Raw genomic sequence first — 20,144 nt, 5'->3', positions numbered from 1 at the left:
TGAAACTGTTTCAGAGAGATGTTGATTCAACTGCAGGAATTGTACTACATTATACAGAGATGTTTTTCTCTTATCATTATCCAACCCTCATGAATGCAAATGGTTAGGACAAAATAATGGAAACAGCTGTCCGTATAACGCAGTACAATTCAACAGCACCACAAACCGCAGCCTCCAAAATGGCCATAAAGTTTAATCTGTGAAACAATTTCAACACAAGCTGAACATTACAATTTCCATGAAGGTAGGATTTATTACAGGACTGTTGCATTAGACTGCATAAGTTTTTAGCTAGGTGTTCCTAATAAACTGGCAGCTGAGTGTAAGTGTTTATTTATGTTATTGGCTGCACTGTGTGTATGTGTATTTGTTAACAGCTATAACTCTTCCTGTGGGCAATAATTAACCGGTGTGCTAGTGTATAAACAGATAAATAGATAATGATTGACAAAGTTATAAAACACAGTTGTAGTCATCAAAATTGTAGTACTGAGGGGAAAAGTGAAACTAAGTACTCAGGGCCCGAAATTTTAGCTTATTAGCATTATATTATTATAATGCACTTATTACACTCACCACCGAATAAATGTATACAGTATATACACATACAATATCGTTCGTCTTGTAAAAGTATAATACAATTTTAAGATACGTGTAATGTAAACTGTTTCTTAACTAATTTTTTTTTTTTTTTTAATCAGTTTTACTGTGTTTACAAACATTACTGATGAAAATAAACCCTCCAGCAGCATCAGAAAAGTCGAACAACTTTGACTGAGTCATTATTTCATGTGAGTCAGTTTGAGAGTGCTAGCAGGTTCCAATTCCTGTCTTTTCAGTTTTAATACTAGGTCTACCTTTTTTGCCTGGACCGCTACAGAGGGGCCATATCTAAAAACAAGAACTTTTTTAGACTTAGAGTCTTGTTATCACCCATATTTAAAGGTACATGGATCAATATGGATTTTTCAGGTCGACACGATATTGACTATTTAAGATATCCAATAATGATACATTGTCAATTATCAATTGTTATACATGAGAGGACATAACGGGCTCTATTAAATTTGGTTGTGACCAATGTATGAACTAAGCAGGATATTTTAGAGTTGAATAATAAACTTGTCAGAGCTCTCTAGTGGATATAAACTTGGAAATGGTGACATTAAACAAATCTTTGGAATTTCCCTTCTGTATTTTCTTGTTAGTTATTGGCCGACATGAATGCAGATACTGATACATTTGCAGTAAGCTAATAACGGCAGATAAATCGACCCAGTAGATTTATCGGCTTACTTAGGGGTGGGCAATAAGTTCCTCAAAGACGGTAGATGTAGTTGCGCGTCACAATCTCAACATATTTTGTGAGATTTTCTGGAAAAACAGTTTAGAAATAGTTGTTTGATAAAATAGTTAGACATGAATGCCTTAGCGTTTTGCCATATTTTAGACTAAAATAAAAGAAGCAAAACATTTCTTGGTTATCCATCTCTTTATTCTAGTACTATATCATCATTCTTGAAATTGTCTTGGGTTAGGAAAAGGAAATACAAGGTTAAGGTTGACACAGTACAATAGAAAAAAATACATGTCTGGTTTGCTCTGTAGAAAGTGCCAAAGACTTTTGAGCGTAGAATACTAATAACTGTACAGCCCCCGTCAACTCAAAATATACCAAAGAATCTGAACACGATACACTTGGTGAAATGTAGGACTACATCAAAAATAAATAAGGATATAGCTTATTTAAGCAGATGAAGAGGAAGTCAAATGATTCATTTGAACCTTCAGCCGCGTTTGACAAGCTGTTCGGCAGGAACGAGATGGCACTATTGCAAGTCATGTGATTTCCATCCTGAGAAAGGGTAGTGTTAATGAACACACTACAGCAGGAGGGATGGGAAAAGATTCAAATCACATGCGGCCCCGTTTACTGAACTCTTACATTAAGAAAAGCAAGCAACACTGAGCCGATGTTTGTCATCATTATCCCTTATAATCACCACCATCGTCAGTATCAGAGGGGGAAATAAGCATTAATGTTTTGTTTTTTGTTTTTTTTACCGGACTGTATTATGCTAAATCCACAATGATTACAAATAACTTCATGACATCATATTTTCCCATCACGATAATCTGATCTTCTCACTGCAACAAAGACAACCTCCGACATTATGAGTCATTTCATAAAATGGTTTGTTCTCTATCCTTGAAAAGCTTCATATCTGTAAACATGTCACCGTTCAGTTCACAGTTGAAATAAATCAAACATAAAAATAGGGCCTTAATTTGTCATTTTGGGAAATGCTCGTTCTTGTTAGTTAGAGAAGACTGATTTGGGATATGGGAACATGCCAATTTGCGATGTTTACAGGTGCTGGTAGGCAGATTTTGTTACCTTTGGACAGAGGTAGGCTAGCTGTTTCCCCTTGTTTCCAGTCTTTATGCTAAGCTAAGCTAACCGACTGCTGGCTTTAGCTTAATATTTACCGTACCAGAGAGTGCTATCGATCTTCTCGTCTAAGAAAATTAACGCACTTCCCGAAATGTTGATCTTTTCCCTTAAGGATTACTGTAATGTAAAGGGGAAAAACTGAAGTTTCTGCTTTTCTTTCTCATGAAAGCTCAGTCTTCACCAGTTTAATGTTGAAGAAAATGATTAGACCAGTGCTACCCAGGAACAATCTCTGGGTGTAGATGTACATTTCCCAGCTTGGAAGTTCTCGCACCATTATAATATAAATACCATTTGGATATAAAAGCGTAGACAAAAATTGTACTGGGTCACAAAGTAAATAATAGTCAGTGTAGCAGCTTGACTTTCTTTGTGTTTGTGTCTCTGAGATGTTCACAGATAGTGACGGGGCTGCCCGAGGCTGTATGAACAGCGAAAATCTAAACTGAACAGTATTTGCCCTTGATTGTTTCACTGTCGGTGAACTGGTTACACTGGCAGCTAAATGTTTAAAATGAGTCCCAGTTAAGATCGTTTCTTTTACAAAAGGGAAAGGAGAAGAAATACTTGCCGATATGATCAGAAGTGTGGCGTCTCAGTCTGGTTTGATGTTTTATCAAATTCTTTCAACATGCAACATTTGAACTCAGGGAACAGTCAAATCCTCTCTACCCCGCTAACCTTCTAAAATGGCCAAAGTAAACTATTAAAGCTCCACACAAAGAAAGCAGAGTCAACAATATCAACTGAAGGCCACATAGAGGTTATTGAACGAGAACTTGTTGAAATTGAGCAGATTAGCGGTTTCCTCGTAATGTTACTATCAGTAGTCTCAGGTGTCTATCTAGTTATTCTACAAAAGCAGCTCTGAAGGCAGGGAACAAGGCTGACAAAGGTTTAAAAGTTCATGGAAAAGACTAGTAATAACGTACTACAAACTTCAGATCTACAACTGGTCTGAGCTACGCTTCAGTGCTCAGGTCAAAGTTTGCCTCTGTCATCCCGTCATCCGTAGAAAGGACAGCAGGGTCTCTGTGCTGTAGGTCTGAAGTCTCCGGCTGCAGCTCTCTTCATGAAGAGAAGACTCTTCTTTTCCTGCCTCTTTACTCAGAGGACAAACAGTATGAGGTCAGGTGGTTGTTCAAGCCTACTAATGCCACTTGAGCCACTAGCAGCGGTGGCAGGAAGGTCCAGAGGTCAGTGTGTTTGTGGGGGCAGTTCACACCCTCGTGTGGCGACAGCTGTGGGAGGAGCCGGTGGCCGCAGCACCGGGCGGGGACGTGGGGTCCTCGTCGCTGGACTCGTTGTGCTCCTCTTTGTGGAGGCCGAGGCTGATGTGGCTCTGCAGGGCGGCCGGGGTTAACCACTCCTTGGGCAGGCAGCTCTGCAGGAAGGGGATGCAGGAGCTGAAGTATGCCAGTCTGTTCACCCAGCGAGGGATTTCACGTCCACACAACAGCTGAAAAAAGGCAAAAATATGAGATATCCAACATATTGTCTTTGCTGATGTTGGAGTCCAAACTAAGACCAGGGTCATATCACTCCAGTTGTCAGACCTTTACAATGACTTTGTGTTTATTAAAGAACTGCCTTTAAAATGATGCTGTTGGTTTTTTCAGACACTAAATGGTTTAGTGCCAAAATACATTTCTGATCTGCTGCTTCTGAACTGTCCAGACCTCTCAGATTGTCTGGGACTGATCTACTTACTGTCCCAGGAGTCAAAACTAAACATGGAGGAGCAGCATTCTGTTTTTTCTTTTTTTCTCCACATCAGGAACACATTCCAGATTCAGGACGCAAAACGTTTCTGTTTGCCACTGCATTTTATTGTGTTAAAGTTGGGACTATTTATTCATGTCTTGCACTGCAACGTAGCTTCACTATAATTTTTATTTTACTGTTTAATCTATCTTATTCTATTTTATCTTATTTATACTTTAATATTTCATTTGGTTTTACTCTCTTTTTAAATCCTATTCTTTTTATATTGTCTTTTTATATTTTTTCCTAATGCCTTTTTGTCTTACTTTAATCACTTTGAACTGCTTTGTTGCTGAATGGTGTTGTATGAATAAACTTCCCTTGCTTTTATTTCCATTAATGTGTGAGACATTTACAGAAAACGGAAAATTTTTGTCTAGAAGGAAACAGCAAGTCAAACCAGCGGATGTGATGGTTTAGTGGATGCACTAGATGCTTTTCATTTTTTAATAAGTTTTCAATACATTTTAGTGAGATGCAATTTAGTACTGCACTTCTGTGAAGTCGAGGGACTCACAAGAGCCAGAATAAAAACACAAAGGTCAACGTCAAAGCAGCAGAGGCTGAGATATCGTGACTTTTAGACCCTGATAAAGGGCATGCTACAAAAACACGGTTTCCTACATTTCCTATAATGCAGCTGTGTGATGAAATGTAATGTTTGCTAAATCCTCTCTGCTGGTAAATGTCCATGTCTTTCGAACTCCACACTCCCAGTTTGTAACACAAGCTTTCTGTTAACAAGACTAAAGCTGTGTCCCAAATTCATGCTACATACTAATTCTATAAATGTATACACTGCATACTAATCATCAAAATACACTTTTTTTTAGCAGTTAGTTTTTAAAAAAAAGCAACATACTTAACCACTTTATACTCACTGGGGATGACACAATACGTTGGATGTCAGACGTCCATCAAACTCAAAAATCAACCGTATTTAGCATGCCCACTGTCTGTTCTGAGTTTACTTCTTTACTAGTGTGAAAAACACTACATACTAAAAACCCACTTAGGGACAAGTCGTAAGGGTCTTCAGCCATGTTAGCAGCTCTGTGAGGCTGTACTTAGGCACAGTGGTGCTTTGAGCTAAATGCTAACATACTGATTTTAAGAAGGTATAGCGTTTTTCAGTGTTCACATCTTAGTTTAGCTGGTGGTGCTAGAAGAAAAGTCGGGGGAATTCCTCCTCTGGGGACCACGAACGTCTGTACAAAATTTCATGGAAATTCATCCAATAGCCGAGATATTTCAGTCTGGATCAAAGTGGTGCCACGCAGCTGGCACGGTTAAAAATCTGCAGTGTGTTAGCTCACACCAAGATAACCCTGATGACATAAACAGGGTTATTTTTACAGATGACATTATACGACTGTTTTCACAGGCCGAGTAGGACTCTTCGTGACGGCTATACCGACATTAACGTGTAAAATTGGTGGAATGCCCCTTTAGGTGTATTTCAGTGTATAGTATAGTATATAATGCATATATAGACTGACCTCAGACAGCGAGGAGGAGAAGTGGTTGCAGTTTTTGTGCATTAGATGGTAGGCGTTCCCTTTGAACTCTTTACCGAGCTCCTCCATTATTTTATCTATGTCCTCCTCTGCGAAGTCTGTGGTGCCCAAAACAATGGCCTCTCTGTTGAAAGCAGAAAAAGACACGTCAGCACACTTTCTCTCCATCATTAACGATAACAACATCGCAGTGCATCGTGTGCTGAACTCGAGCACGCTCACTTGAATTTGAACGTCTCTCCCAGTTCAGCAGCATTGCCGGGGTTGATTTCGAAGATGCCACTGAAAGGGTATGGGTGACCCCCGTATGCAAATTCTGTGTGGACAAAGATGCAAAACATAGATTAACTCTTGAAATAAAAGCACTAAACAGCTGTAATTACAAGGGAGCAAGCAATTAATCACAGTCCCACTGTACTTAAACCATCAGGCCTGGCTAATTACAGGCCTCCGTGCTCTGTATTTACATTAACCGTGACGAACACCAGGGCCACAGCAGATTGAGTAAAGTGCCTTAAATTGTTAGTTATGTTGGTTAATGTGAATTTATACGTTTTTAACAACAAACACAGAGCGCTGTTTCAGCCATATGAGAAAGGGACAGCTGCTCTGTTGTAGAAAAACAAATGGTCAAGGATGAAATAAGTATTTTAAGTTATTTTATCAATAATATGTTAAAACAGTTATTTGTGCCTTATACTCAGATGTATTTCACTGTTGCCGTATTAAGATCAATGGTGGAATGTAACTAAGTGCATTTAAGCAAGTCCTATATTTCTTCTTCTTTGTATTACTTCTACTCTGCTATATCTCAGAGGGACATTTATCTGACAGCTTTAGTTACCATTTACTTTAGAAAATTACCATTTTTCATACAAAGCAAATGACGATCTTATAAAATATGATGCACTGCTACAGATTAAACTACCCAACAGTATATGAAGTGGTCAAAACTAGACCCACCTCCACCTTCTATTACAGTAAAATTACTTACACGTTATTGCATCAATAATAATAATCCATTATGTAATATATATAATATAATAGTCACACTCACAAGGGGCATTTTTCTGCATCATGAGTATTTTTGATTCTTTAAGTATATTTTACTAATAAGACTTTTTACTAACGTGAAATTTCATTGCAGGATTTTTACCTTTAATTGTGTATTTTTATATTGCAGTGTTGCTATTTTTTCTTTGGTAAATTATCTGAATACTTCCTCCACCACTGATGGAAACGTTATACTTTTGCCGATATCATGCTTATCACGCATGTATTTCCACTATCATCATATTTCTCGGTGTGCAGAGCTAGTATTTCTGGTTGCACGGGCATAATGGAATTCCCAGTGTTCGGCTTTCACGCTGGTTTCTGCCTCTCTTTTTTTGAACCACAAACTCACACATACACAGTGAGTCAACGGTGACTCAACCCAGAGAAATGGGGTCACGTTATTAGGATCACAAGTCCATATTCCATTTTTAAAGCAGGATTTCATCTATGTCTGTTAGAGCAGCCCTGCACAAAATCCCACGGTCAGACGGTGACGCACAGGACCGAGCCTGGCCCCGTGTTGTTCTGCCCAGACAAACTGTGATGGGATTTCCCATAGATAGAAGAAGCCCCTTCTTACCTCTGCCATAAATCTCAATGCCTGAGTGGAAGACTCCAATACCCAGATTGGAAGTGTATTCGTTTATCCAGTACTGCAGAGAGAGAGGGACACAAAGGGGGTTAGGCGGGGGGAGGCATTTAGGATCAATATCAAAAAAATGTAGTGTTGTATCAGGGGAAAAAACAATGCAGCAGCTTTGCAGAAAATTTAGCCTTGCTACTTTCAGCCATTCAGTTCAATTTAAAGCACTTTTGGACAATAGTTTGACAGGTATTCTCTTTCTTGCAGAGAGTTAGATGAGAAGATCGATACCACTTTCATATCCTCGCGCTAACTATGAAGCTACGGCCATCAGCCAGTTCGCTATGATAAGGACTGGAAAGAGGCGGAAACGGCAAGTCTGGGCTCTGTATTTACAAAAATGCTGAACCGCTCCTTTAAGGCCTTCATCTGTGGCAGTGGCTTGCAATGCAACCACTAACACACAAAATCTAAAAAGGTTTAAAATACATCTAAAATTGGATGAACTCATTACCTTCCAAAACACCAGACAGCACTGCAATACTGTACATCATCTGTTTAATATAACAACTTCTGGATAAACCAATTTTTCTGGCTTCAGTAGATATTTTGGATAGAATTTAATGTTATTTCTATGCATTGAAACCTTATTTCTTTTTCACATCTGTACAAGCACAGGTGTGCTCTTGTATACTTTAGGGCTTTAGACGGCTCTTGGTGCCATCTAAGGTTGTTTCTACAGGATGTGAGCTTTGATATGATTCTTATTAGCATTTTTTTTACATGATTCTTTAATCTCATTTTGTTTAATTCTGATTTATTTTGATGTTCTGATTTCATGGGGTGGATTGTAACAGCAGGAGCAGCCCAGCATGCAAAAAAAGAAGAAAAAAGAAAACAAGTGAAACACTCAGGACTGATCCATCACAGGGGCAGATACACAATCAGTCAGCCTCTGGTGTTTCAGACCTGCAAAGCTTTGGACTGTGGGAGCAAATTTCACACACAAGACAATCCCAGCCATCAAACCTGGTTTGCGCTGCCACCCCTCACTGCAGATAGTGAGGAGATTATTCATGGCAGGGCCACAGCCAGGCCCCCCCCACCCCACACACACACACACACACACACACACACACACACACACACACACTCTCCCACTGACACCCCCATGTCTTCGGACACCCGTGAGGAAACACGCTAAGAGCTATCCACGCTGCCCCAGCTGTCCCCCTATTAATAATAAAAAACATTTCTCGGCCCAGAGTGATACAATAAAAGCTTTTTCCACCACCCTACTTTGTGTCAACAGAGTCTTCTCATGTTTCTGCATTAACCTCTACTCTATTGACTCTCTGGCTTTTGACATTTCACACCAGGAATGGATGAAAACCTTTTAAGAGGAGCAGCCTCTCAGCTTCCCTGGAAAGAAACCATCTACAAGGACAAATGCGCCCACACCTAAGTGAGAATAGATTGTGACAAATCAAATGACCTGACTTTTCCCTAACAACATTAGTGAAGCTTTCAGAATCACAGATATTAATCTTCCTTCCTCTGATGATGCACCTTCACTCTCTTGCTTTTGTGAAATCATGTTGCATGCCAGCGCTGCTGCAACGATCCATGCGGTCTCCCCTACAGTCTCCAGCCTATGCAGATACAGCATGCGCCACTACTCGCATCTACCAGTCACTCTGATTTCACATGGAAGAAGATGGATCCATCAGCATCCCTCCTTGCATGATTCATTTGCGTGTTATCGTATATGTGAAACGCTTAACTTTATCATAATCGCTGTCATGGCAAACATCTGGCCTGTCCTACATGGGATTACAGGTCAACCCCATTTTAAAAATATGCATCTTCTGGATACATATACAAAAAAACAAAACAGCAAAAAAAAAAAAAAGTTATAACATTATAAGCGCGTCTATTTTCTTTCAAATAACATATTTATGGGGAAAAAAATCCAAATGAGCTGTTCACTGAAAAGAACTGCCCCGTATCTATAGTTCATTCTGATAAGAGGCTATTTTTTCTCATGGCCTGGGCCTTCTCCAAGTAGCTGCTGATTTAAATGTTTTTGTGCCAAGCAGCCAACTCAGTCTTTGTGCATCATCCATATATACAAAATGAAATGAAATATAAAGTGTTTATTTGTTATATTTAGTTATAATCCTTTGTCATTATATCAACCCTAATCTTTGATGCTATTTATGGTAGGCTTTTTTTCTGCTCTGGCCACTAAATGCATCCACTCTCATTAGTCAAACCCCCCATATAGTAGTTTTCATTGTGGCTGCCATTCCCGTGCAGGACTGCAGTGGCGTGCATTTGTATATATTTGTAAATATGTTTGTAAATAAAGTATTTAATACCAAAGATTTTTCATACTCTTTCTTTACTCTCGTGACAAGGTACAGCTAACAGCTCTGGAGGAAATCTGTCAAGTGGACCTTGAGTTCAAAGTTTTTTTGTGAAGCTGCTACAGCTGAGGTCTCGAATGAACCCTGAACCTCAACAGGTCTTAGTGAGCTTTGAACTAAACTATATACAGTTTTAAGATCACGTTGAAATCACTTGTACACTTCTATAAACAGTTTATGAAATATTTTATGATACACTATAGGGTCATGTCAGTAAACATACATCATTAAATATGATTCGATTTTTTTTTTGGTCATTTTTAACTGTTTATTAGAGGATGAGTGGAAGTTGTAATGGTTGCAAATACATTATCATACACTCAACATGTCCTTATTTCTGCTCAAAACTAAATTTTAGTGTGTTACAAACAATGTATTGTGTGTTTATATACTGCTTGTGAATACTAAATAAGGGGAGTTGCGGTGGAGTGTTTCCGGCAGAGGTACACTTGACAATATCACAAATGCTTAGCTGTAAATGGAGTAATTCTGTGCATTTACCACAACATGTTGCATAATATTCACACAGGAGGCTGTTCAGTGGTACAGTACGTGAGGACCAGACAGTGGGCACATGTCTGAATGAGGACCCTTGTCCTTTGCTGATATGTGTGGGTTTGTGTGTGTGCGCGCATGTGTGTGTGTAAATGTTTAGTTTGTGTGAGTGCATCATGTGAGCCGGGGGCACAGTGACAGAGTTCAGAGGGTTGAGGGAGGCTCTTGTTTCACAGGCCAGAGGTTGGAACATGACACTGAATTTTCTTATGTACTTTCTTGATTCTCTACTTTATCTTTTTAAATCCAAATATCACTGGATGATCTTAACTTTTCCCACGAGCCAAACACAATGATACTGTTTAATAATGGCTGAACTAGTGCATAGAATAGAGTTTGACTACATAACACAATGCATGTCTGCAGCAAACCCGCCTCTTCCAGATATAGTATTGCAGTAAACCTTTGAACATGGGTGTGACTGCTCACCAAATTACATAGAAAATTCTTTTAATTTAACACTAGGTCCACATGGGTAGTAAAAAGACTTTTGCTGCCCATTTTCCATGTCATATTTGAGTCCAGCTGGGCTCTGTGCAACATGAAAAGAGCTGCGAAGTGCACAAGTGAAACAGGTGTGTAGTGGGCCTGCTATTTCTAGTGTTGCATTCGCTTCCCAAGTTGGTGTCTGATTACGAATATTCGCAGCCAGAAACAGAAAACACCAGATTAAAGTGAGTAAAAAGTGAGTGCAGTTTGGTTGAGATGGACCCTTACCATATCATACACGTTAAGGATGACAGGTTCATTGGCCATGGTTTAAACCTGAGCTGGAAAGGCAATCGTCCCCCACCATCCACGTTTTAAGGTCGTCGGCAGCTCCACACTACGCTGAAGTCACAGGGCCACACGGCGGACGACAGCGTCGGCAGCGGCAGCGGCAGCAGCAGCAGCAGCGGCGGGCTGGAGGGATGGAGGCTGGTCGTTCCCCCGCGGGGCAACGGCTACCGCATGGGAAGCAGCTCTGCGCGTAAAGCCGGGAAAAATGTCCTAAAGCGAACCGCGCAGCCGAAGCTTAGCGAGATGTCACAGAGCCATTATCGCAAGTAAGGTCAGGAAAAAATGAAGCCCAGGTCCCTGCAGGGCAAAGCGGGGTGCAGCAGTGGACGCGGCCCATGCCCCGGCTCAAAAAAAAAAAAAAAAAAGTGTGTGGTGAGGTAAACCGATGCAGGCAGGCAGGCAGGCAGGTGTATTTGCGAAATAAAAAGCAGCCACGGGAGCTCAAACGATCAGATCAGAGGCGATGGTGTGATCCACAGCAGACATAAAGGGCCTCCAAGTGTTGAAATCTGAAGCAGGCGCCCTCCTGTCATCGCGGGCGGAGAGGGGACAGCTAGGGTGGACGGACGTCGAGGCCATTTTCTACGCGGAGGATGTTGGTGCAGCTGTGGGGGAGGACTCCTGAGCCATGGCGGTTAATTACAGCTGATAGGGGGGAGTCAGCGGCGGCCGGCGATGCTGCCGCTGCCGCAGCTACTGCTGGCCCGCATCCAGCGCCCTCTTCGTCGTCGGGAGGAGTGAAGGCTGGCCGCCGCGACCCTCCGCGACATGACTCCTCCTGCAGCCACCGAACCGTTCGCCCAAAGCCGCTCGACGGAGGTTTCGAAGACGTATTTCAGGAAGGACCCAGGCAGCGCAGACCCATCCGTGCGGCGAGGTTGTCAGCCGGTCCGTCCGGCTCCGGCTCTCTCTCCCTCTCTCTCTCTGCCTCACTCTGTCCGGACACGGGGCTGAGGCGTTGGATTACATCATATCTGCCTCCGAGGCAGCATCCTCCAACAGCTGATGTGCGACGGGGCTGCCGGTGGGTGTACCGGAGCACATTTTGTTGCAAAACGCACCACTTCACCAGTCCTGTCCTCCAGCTCCCCGCCGCAACACGCTCAATTTTCCGCCTCCGCGTTTTGTACGAGCCGCCCACACCGACCGTTAAAACCCGTTGCGAACGGATTCGACGGAACGCTTTTATTCAAAGATCCGTTGGCGTAAAAAATAAGCATTGTTTTGTTCGTGAAAGTTCATTTTTTTAACCGATATGTAATTGAACTATAAAACAGGTTCCGTGATTTATTTTGTGATACCAAATTAGCTAAAATATGAGTCATGCTAGTCTATCACTTATCATTAATTTGTTTTTTTTTTAACCTATTTTTGTGCTAATAATAAACAGTATTAGACATATGGCAATGACTCATTGTTTTCCAAAAGAACCCCCCCCCTTTTTTTTGCATTCAAGCAAGTGTTCACTTTTATTTTGAAGGTAAATTGACAACATCCCGCGTCGTGCCTGTCGCCTGCTAACTTGACAGATATGGGCCCTTTGTCCAAAAAATAATAGTTAATAAACACACAAAATAACTGTTAGGCTTTTTTCTGAGTTAAATTTATAATATGTACTGAGTAAAAAGTCTGAGATTGAAAATCTAAATTTCCTTTTACTGTGAAAATCATTAGGATGTACATAGTGTCTCATAATTTTGACTTAATTTTTCCTAATTTTAATGTGTAAATCTCAGTTTTAACATAGTAAATCAACATTTTGACCTGCATCACAATTCAGATTTATTACCTCATTAAAAAAAATTTAACTCGCACATAATTTTGACTCAGTAAATCGCATTTTGATGTAGTAAATCAAGATTTTGAATCAGTATCTCATAGTTTTGACTGAGATGGAGAGAAAAAAAAGCTTACAACCTTCACTAACTCATAATTTAGGTTACTATCTTACAATTTTGATTTAGTAAATTACATTTTGACGTAGTAAATCGCTGCTTTGACTCAGAATCTCATAATTTCCTGCCTCTAAATTAAAAAAAGCCAAAGCCAGGTGAATTCAACATGAATTTTAATGGGGTGCTTGGATGTCAAACACACAGCATTTGCATAATTTAGTAGTGCTTCCTATCTACTTTTCTGCCATACTGCATATATTCACAGTCCCAGTCAGGGGAGCGACGTGCAATGTATTTACAGACAACAAAAGCCACATAGAGTCAGAGACAATTACATGATAGATGCACTGCAGACTAACAAATGCTGACAAATACAGCCAGCCCACACAATTCATACAATTCATCTGCTCTAAGACCGTTACTGGAGGAGTTCCATGATTGTGGCTAGTGCAAAAAAAAAAAAAAAAAGAACATTTAAAGTCGTCGTCAGCCACTCGTCTCTCAGACAACTGTCCTTTAAAAAAGGGAACTGGCTCAAGCTGCTTTTCAGGATTAAGCCGTTGGTCCTGCACACTAAAGAACAACTCCTTTCCTCTATTACAACATACTCCAGTTTTCATATTCTCCCCGCAATCACTTAGCGGAAGGTGCGATGTGATTACAAGCACTGGCATGGATCCAAAATTAGAGGAATGTTTTAAAATGCCCGTGGCACGAAAATTGCAGCATATCTCAGGGAGTCTTCAGCCTTGACTGAACATTAGGAAGTGGACTGCTCACCACACAATATACATTTAATGGTTCACCCTGAGTGAACATCCTACACTTTATAGTAAACTCTTAAAAGTGTAACTAGTTGGTGATACTTTGAACAAGGGTATTTTTGCTTTAAAGAATACATCTGGTGATAATCTACGTGTTTCTTACTGTCAACTAATCCCAACAATGAATTGATTTTATTAACTACTATTGTCTGATATGTCTTATTCCTGTGTGCCATAGAGCTCCATTGTTGTCCAAAAACTATTAAAAATGAGCCGCAAGATTGCAACATGTCCCTTCATTAAGATAAACATGGGCACTGTGGTTTATTTTGACTCACACATACACTGTCCTGCTGCCAGAAATACTGACAAGAGCCCTGAATGTGTATTAATCTGCAGTTGAAAATAGTCCCCAATAAATGCACCATTTCCTGTTGGTTTAGTAACATTTGCCAAAACCTACAGTGCCCAGTTGTTTTATGAAATTACTGAGCTGTTTTTAGATATTTAAATCTTGAAGAAATGGGTTTGTGGCTGACCAAGTTAGTAAGTAGTAAGAGACTGACTAACTCACTGTTGGTTTGGAGCCTTTTACAGGATATGTTGACAGTAGGAAAAAGAAAAAAAAAAAAAAAAAAAAAAAAATCGCCAGCCGTATTATTTAATTTAATGGTATAAATGGACGAAGTGGGTTGACTTTCATTTTGATCAGTGATAAGGAGCAACGGGAACCAACTACTTGGAACAGACACAAAAAGGCACTCAGAAAGTCCATTACGAGACATAATTTATCACAATAACCGCAGGCTCTTTCAACCCCCTGCTCAATCTAAGCAGCACAGCAGGATGCCGCTCCTCCCGTTGTCCTGTGGAACGGAGCAAAATAAAATCCAACCCAGTCACGAGAACTTCGAACACCGACAAACTGAAATTACAGTATTGGGTTCCTCTCACGTCGCCCCTCAGTAAGGTCTGTCTGCCAATCAGTGACGGAGGTACAGCCCCACGAGTGACTGAACGCAACACTGACTTTCAGTTTGTGAATGGACCCTGAAGCTTGAGTCGGTCTGAGTTGACCCAAGGCTTTATTAGTTTTCTGCATACAATCGCTGTGTTTGGGAAGCCGTTTGTTTCTGCCTGAGCTCAGCCCAGCTCAGCCCAGCAGCAGGAATGTCATGTGTACATCCTTCTTCATCTCCTTACCATCGCAAAATTATCTATTAGAAATAATCTCTGTGGAAAGAGAGCATCCTTTTGCATAGGAAGGGTGTCGAGAAGCTACCATTAATCACATAATAAACATGAAGATGGACGAACTCATCAGTGACTCCAACACCTACTAATCAAAAAATATGGTCTACTGTTTTTTTCCCTCTTTCAATTCTTTGGCCTTTAACAAAGTTTTTGATCTCAACGATAACATACAGACATCACCGGCTTGGTTAGAAGTGTTTCCTAATGTGCCGCATGTAAATGAACGAAAAGAGGATGGCAGCTCCCGCTAAAGCAGCCAGTATTCCCAGAGAAAACACAGGAGACTGGTGTTCGGGTTGCGAGCCCGAGGGTCCGTTCATGTGAAGGGGCGACTGCAAGACACAGATATGAAAACAAAAATAAGCATTAAAAGCTGCACTGGAGGGGACATTTATACAGAAATGCACTGGTTGTTATCTATTAAAGTCTGGATTACATTGTTGGACAAACATTGAGTTGGGCCTGCAAGTAGCGATCGTTTTCATTATCGATTCATCTGCTGATTATTTTTGTGATTAATCAATTGTTTTGTCTACTTAATTTCATTAAATTGTGAAAACGTCTGTTAGAAATTCCCACAGACTAAGGTGACATTATCAAATGTCTCGTTTTGTCTGACCACCAGTCCCAAACCCAAGAGTATTCAGTTTACTATCATGTGTGACAAAGAAAAACATCAAATCATCCAATTTGACAAGCCACAAATATTCAACGTTTTTTGCCTTAAAAATAACTAAAATGATTATTCAATCATCAAAATAGTTGCCAATTTTCTGATGATCAACTAATGGATTAATCGACTCAGAGTTGCAGCTCTATTTTCATTTTCAATAAATCTTTTAAGGAGTGATTAATCAAATTGAAAACACAGGGGGTTTCTGTATGTTTTAGCCAATTACAAGTCACGAGCGCTTGATTTTACTTTTAGCATACCTACATAGCACAAGAATTGATTTCGCCACTGGCTTCAGTTAATGCCCGTACTGCAAGAAAATCAGCTTGCACATACATTACTTGAAACCTGAGGTTGGACAAATTCATTAACTCTGAGGTCCCCTTACTTTGACAGAGCTTTAAACCACATGTCAAATTGAAAGAGTTTATCTTTAACTAATTATTTTGTTGTTAAACGTACTGAATGCAATGGTTAACATAGCAACTGTGGACACTGATACTATCACTTCTTAAATTAACATGGTTGCAGTTTGGCAGTGATTGGCATGTCATTATTAATGCTTCTGTCTCCTGATCCAAACACAAAACTCTTGAAGTTCTCTTCTTCTGCTCTCAGACAAACAGTTGCATGTTAATAAAATTTCTCCTGCCTGAATAGAAAATACATAAAATACCAAGGGGGGTGGGGTGTATTTTAAGAGCATCGCTGAAAGCGCAAAGATGGAAAAATTTTCAAACTCCCTTCCCCGAAAACTGAACTGATCACTTAGTCTCCTAAACACCAGTGCGTGAGATCTTTCTATAAACGGCTGGACTCGCCAAACCTGCTTCCAAAAATGTTTTATTCATTCTGATAACTTCACCAAACCAAAAGCAGATACGAAAAAAAGAAGAAGCCAAGACAAGTTCGACTGCGACTGGAAGCATGGGTTCAACTCGCTGGCAAAACGCTAGTGAACCCAAAGACAGCACAAGTAGCATTACAGCACTGGAAGAATAAAAATGCATTTTTTTTTATACCACAAAGAAAAAGGTCCATATATATGGCTTAGTTTTACAGTTTTACAGACACAGTGCTTTGTTGCTGAAGTGTAGCAGACCTCCATCTGGTTGTTCTTAGCAGAACACTACATCTTCTCTCATGGTGCGGCAGCAGTGAATTAGTATCAGGTGCTCAGTGGAATTAATTTTATGAGGAAATGTGGAAATGCGGAGCACTACTGCCTAGAGGAAATACAGTGGCACAAAATGTGGAAACTGGATGTTGCCCTGACTTTACCTGTAATCCTTAGCCAGACATGGTTCACTGATATCAGGTGACATGACGTCTCAGAGCTTAGACGTGTGTTCGGCAACCAAATATATATTTAATTAAATCTTTAACTCCAATTGCAATCAGCATTTTAAATCCGAAAAAATATTCCCGTTTTAAACTCTAATTATTTTTATTCAATTATTTTTAACTAGTGAACTATGATTTTTACTTTAATGGTGTTTCGTTACTGTGTTTTATATGCTGATTTCTCTTGTGCTGCTTTAATGGAGTGGTGACCTTAAGACAATTTTCCATTCTGGTGGACAAAACAATTAAAATTAAAAGTTGAGAAAAAATTCCAAACTGCTGACAAAATAAATACGAACCAAAAAAAACAACAAACCACACAAACATTTGAACACTTGGAAGAGGGTATTTAAAGCATCGTGCCTCCTACCTTTTTCAGAACACGGAGCTCCACGTCCTCCCCTGCTGTTCTGAACAACTCCACTGCAGCTTTATGTGTCCGATCCTCCAGCTTGACACCATTGATCTAAGGTATACGACCCACACGAAACAAAAACTTTACTTAACTAATCAATTTTTAAGGTTGCAATTTCCACTGAGGACTTTTCGAAGTTTACTGAATTTACTCAGTAAGCTCTATCTAAACAATGTCCTCTGACTATCTAGCTGTCAAACACTAGATTTGACAAAATCGTTGATACCTTCATCTTAGCTTCAATTATTAACATATGCTTCAAGCAGTAAACTTTAACAGTAAAAGGAAATTGACTTGCTGTCCTTTTTTTCTGGGGCTTTTCGCCGCTCAGGCTACATACAGGCCGCCCTTGGGAGGCTGTTGGGGCTGTATGCAGCCTGAGAGGAAGGCCACAGACACTAATCAAGACCGGAGAGTGTCACCGTCTCTTCATGTTTATCAGGTGATAAAATATCTCATGTCTGATTTGATTAAAAGGCACTAGGATTTACCTGCAATAAGAGATGAGGCTGTAAAAGATGCAATATAAACTTATCTATCAAGTCTCAAGGAAACTAAATGGGATTTTAAGGTGGGTTAGTGCTTTAATAATGCAGCACAAAAACTGCATTTACTTTCTTGATATGCTACTATTATTATGGAAATCACAATGACCAATTTCTTCATGATTTGTTACTTACTAGACTGATATACTGTAAATGCATTTAATACAGGTAACAGCATTCACAATCTTTATTTATTTTTTTGTTGAGGAACCTCCAAAACTCTGCCCATGTTTCAATCAGTGGATAAATAATCTAATAACAAGTGAAATTTAGTGTGCTTTCACCCGGGGATCTTGTGAGACCAGAACTATGCAAAGGTTGTGGAGGTGACACAAGCATCGTCCTCTACAAGCTGCAACTCCTGGATAAGAGTCAACATTAATTACCGCCAGGATCTTGTCCCCCTCCTGGAGTCTTCCATCCAACGCTGCAGCTCCATCTTCTTTTATTTTGGACACATATATGCCACTGTCATTCACAACATACTGCTGGTCCACGCCCCCAATTATATTGAAGCCCAAGCCTTTAAAAAAAAAAAAAAGAAAAAAAAAAAGCATTTACTGGCATGAGAGAGGGTTTTTGTGTAAAATTCAACAGGCACAAATCCCATTGTTAACAGGGCAGAGGTTGTTGATCTGATCACGACACATATCTCAGTGGATCAAAGTACATGAGAAACCCTTCCAACACTGTACTGCTACTCTAAAAGAAAAGCAAGTTCACTAAATGTTACATAACAATTTCTAGGTGTAAACCAGACCTTACTCTCTCTTTGAGCTAAATAAACTGTGTGAACTGTCCAGCGCCATTGGCTTCAATGAAGAAACAGCCTGTCAGTTTGACAGGCCGTTACTTTTAACGATTTTAACACATCGTCGAAGTGCAAAAATCAATGTCTCTTTTTTTTTTAAGTTAAACTGAGTTGTTAGAGCTCAACGGCTTCCACGACCTCGTTTTTTTGTTTGCAGTAAACGACAACTCATGTGGGGGCGAGGTTTTGTTAATTTTTGATTCGCCAATCAGCCTTTAGCTTGGGGATACAAACTTAGCTTGGGAACGTTGATTTTTGCTGCTACGTAGCTAGCTACCTGCTAACCGCCCGTTAAGTTATCTTCTTACCTGCCGGTCCCCGCTTCAGTTTTATGTCCACCACGCTGGACGAGGAGTGCAGAGAGCCATTCATTTTGTCAAGACACCAAACGATTAAAATAGGTCTCCAGAGAAAGGCAGGGGAGGGGGGGGACAAACTATTTATCTGAAGGTGAACTCATTGAGGAGTTTCGATTTGCTTCCTCCGGCACAGTCGGTAGTTTGTGGTCGTGCTGCCCCCCGATGGGCTGAGACGGAACTGCAGGCTGACCTTTGAATTACAAAATCAGAGAGCACAGATGCGAGATACTGCAAATAATTGTGGTCCCACATAATGTGTTACTACTACTACTACACACTATAACGACTTACAGTAATTATAACTTTTATATTACATTATCACTGTACACTCACTGAGTTCTTACTTTCATACTAATACTGGTTAGAGCTTCCCTTTGCTCCCAAAACAGCCTCAGTTCCTTGTGGCGTTGATTCCACAAGATGTTGGAAACATTCCTCTGAGATTCTGCTCCATGTTGACATGATTGAGTCGCATCATTTCTGCAGGTTTGTCATTTGCCCATCTCCCGTTCTACCACATCCCAGATGCGTTCTACTGGATTCAGATCTGGTGACTGTGGCTGTGGCATTCAGACGATGATTGATTGGTATTAAGGGGCCCATCACTCCACCGACGCAATCACCAGCCTGGACTGTTGACACAAGGCAGGTTGGGTCCATGGGTTCATGCTGTTGATGCCAAATTCTGTCCCTACCATCTGAGTGAGACTGCAGAAATAGAGGTCTACAAAGACTCTGTCATGGTTAATTATACTACATGTTACCTTTCGTCTCAGGGACGACCATCTGAGGCCTTTTTGTACTCAAATCTGATTTACTACAGGGAGTGCAATCAATGACATACACTCTATTAGTGTAATAGGTCCCAAACACAGTGGTACGCCCTAGAAACCCTGACATTTTCACTGCTAACAGAGGACTGGCTTTCTGCTTATACTAATGCTT

At 40.4% G+C, this 20,144-nt stretch overlaps 1 protein-coding gene across 1 annotated transcript; it reads right to left on the bottom strand.

Moving 5' to 3' along the window:
- Positions 1-1,488: 1,488 nt before the first annotated feature.
- Positions 1,489-19,778, bottom strand: LOC120795765 (deubiquitinase DESI2-like). The gene is made up of 8 exons (XM_040137912.1): positions 19,544-19,778; positions 19,149-19,389; positions 18,416-18,552; positions 17,440-17,535; positions 7,373-7,445; positions 5,959-6,052; positions 5,719-5,860; positions 1,489-3,914 (listed from the first exon to the last, which is right to left on the bottom strand). The coding sequence occupies exons 2-8, from the start codon at positions 19,210-19,212 to the stop codon at positions 3,675-3,677; spliced, it is 846 nt and encodes a 281-aa protein (XP_039993846.1). The 5' UTR covers positions 19,213-19,389; positions 19,544-19,778; the 3' UTR covers positions 1,489-3,674.
- Between the last annotated feature and the right edge of the window lie 366 nt (positions 19,779-20,144).

This window comes from Xiphias gladius, chromosome 10, assembly GCF_016859285.1.
Source record: "Xiphias gladius isolate SHS-SW01 ecotype Sanya breed wild chromosome 10, ASM1685928v1, whole genome shotgun sequence".
NCBI lineage: Eukaryota > Metazoa > Chordata > Actinopteri > Istiophoriformes > Xiphiidae > Xiphias > Xiphias gladius.
Note: the sequence above shows the minus strand (reverse complement) of the source record. Positions and strands in the feature narration are given on the sequence as shown.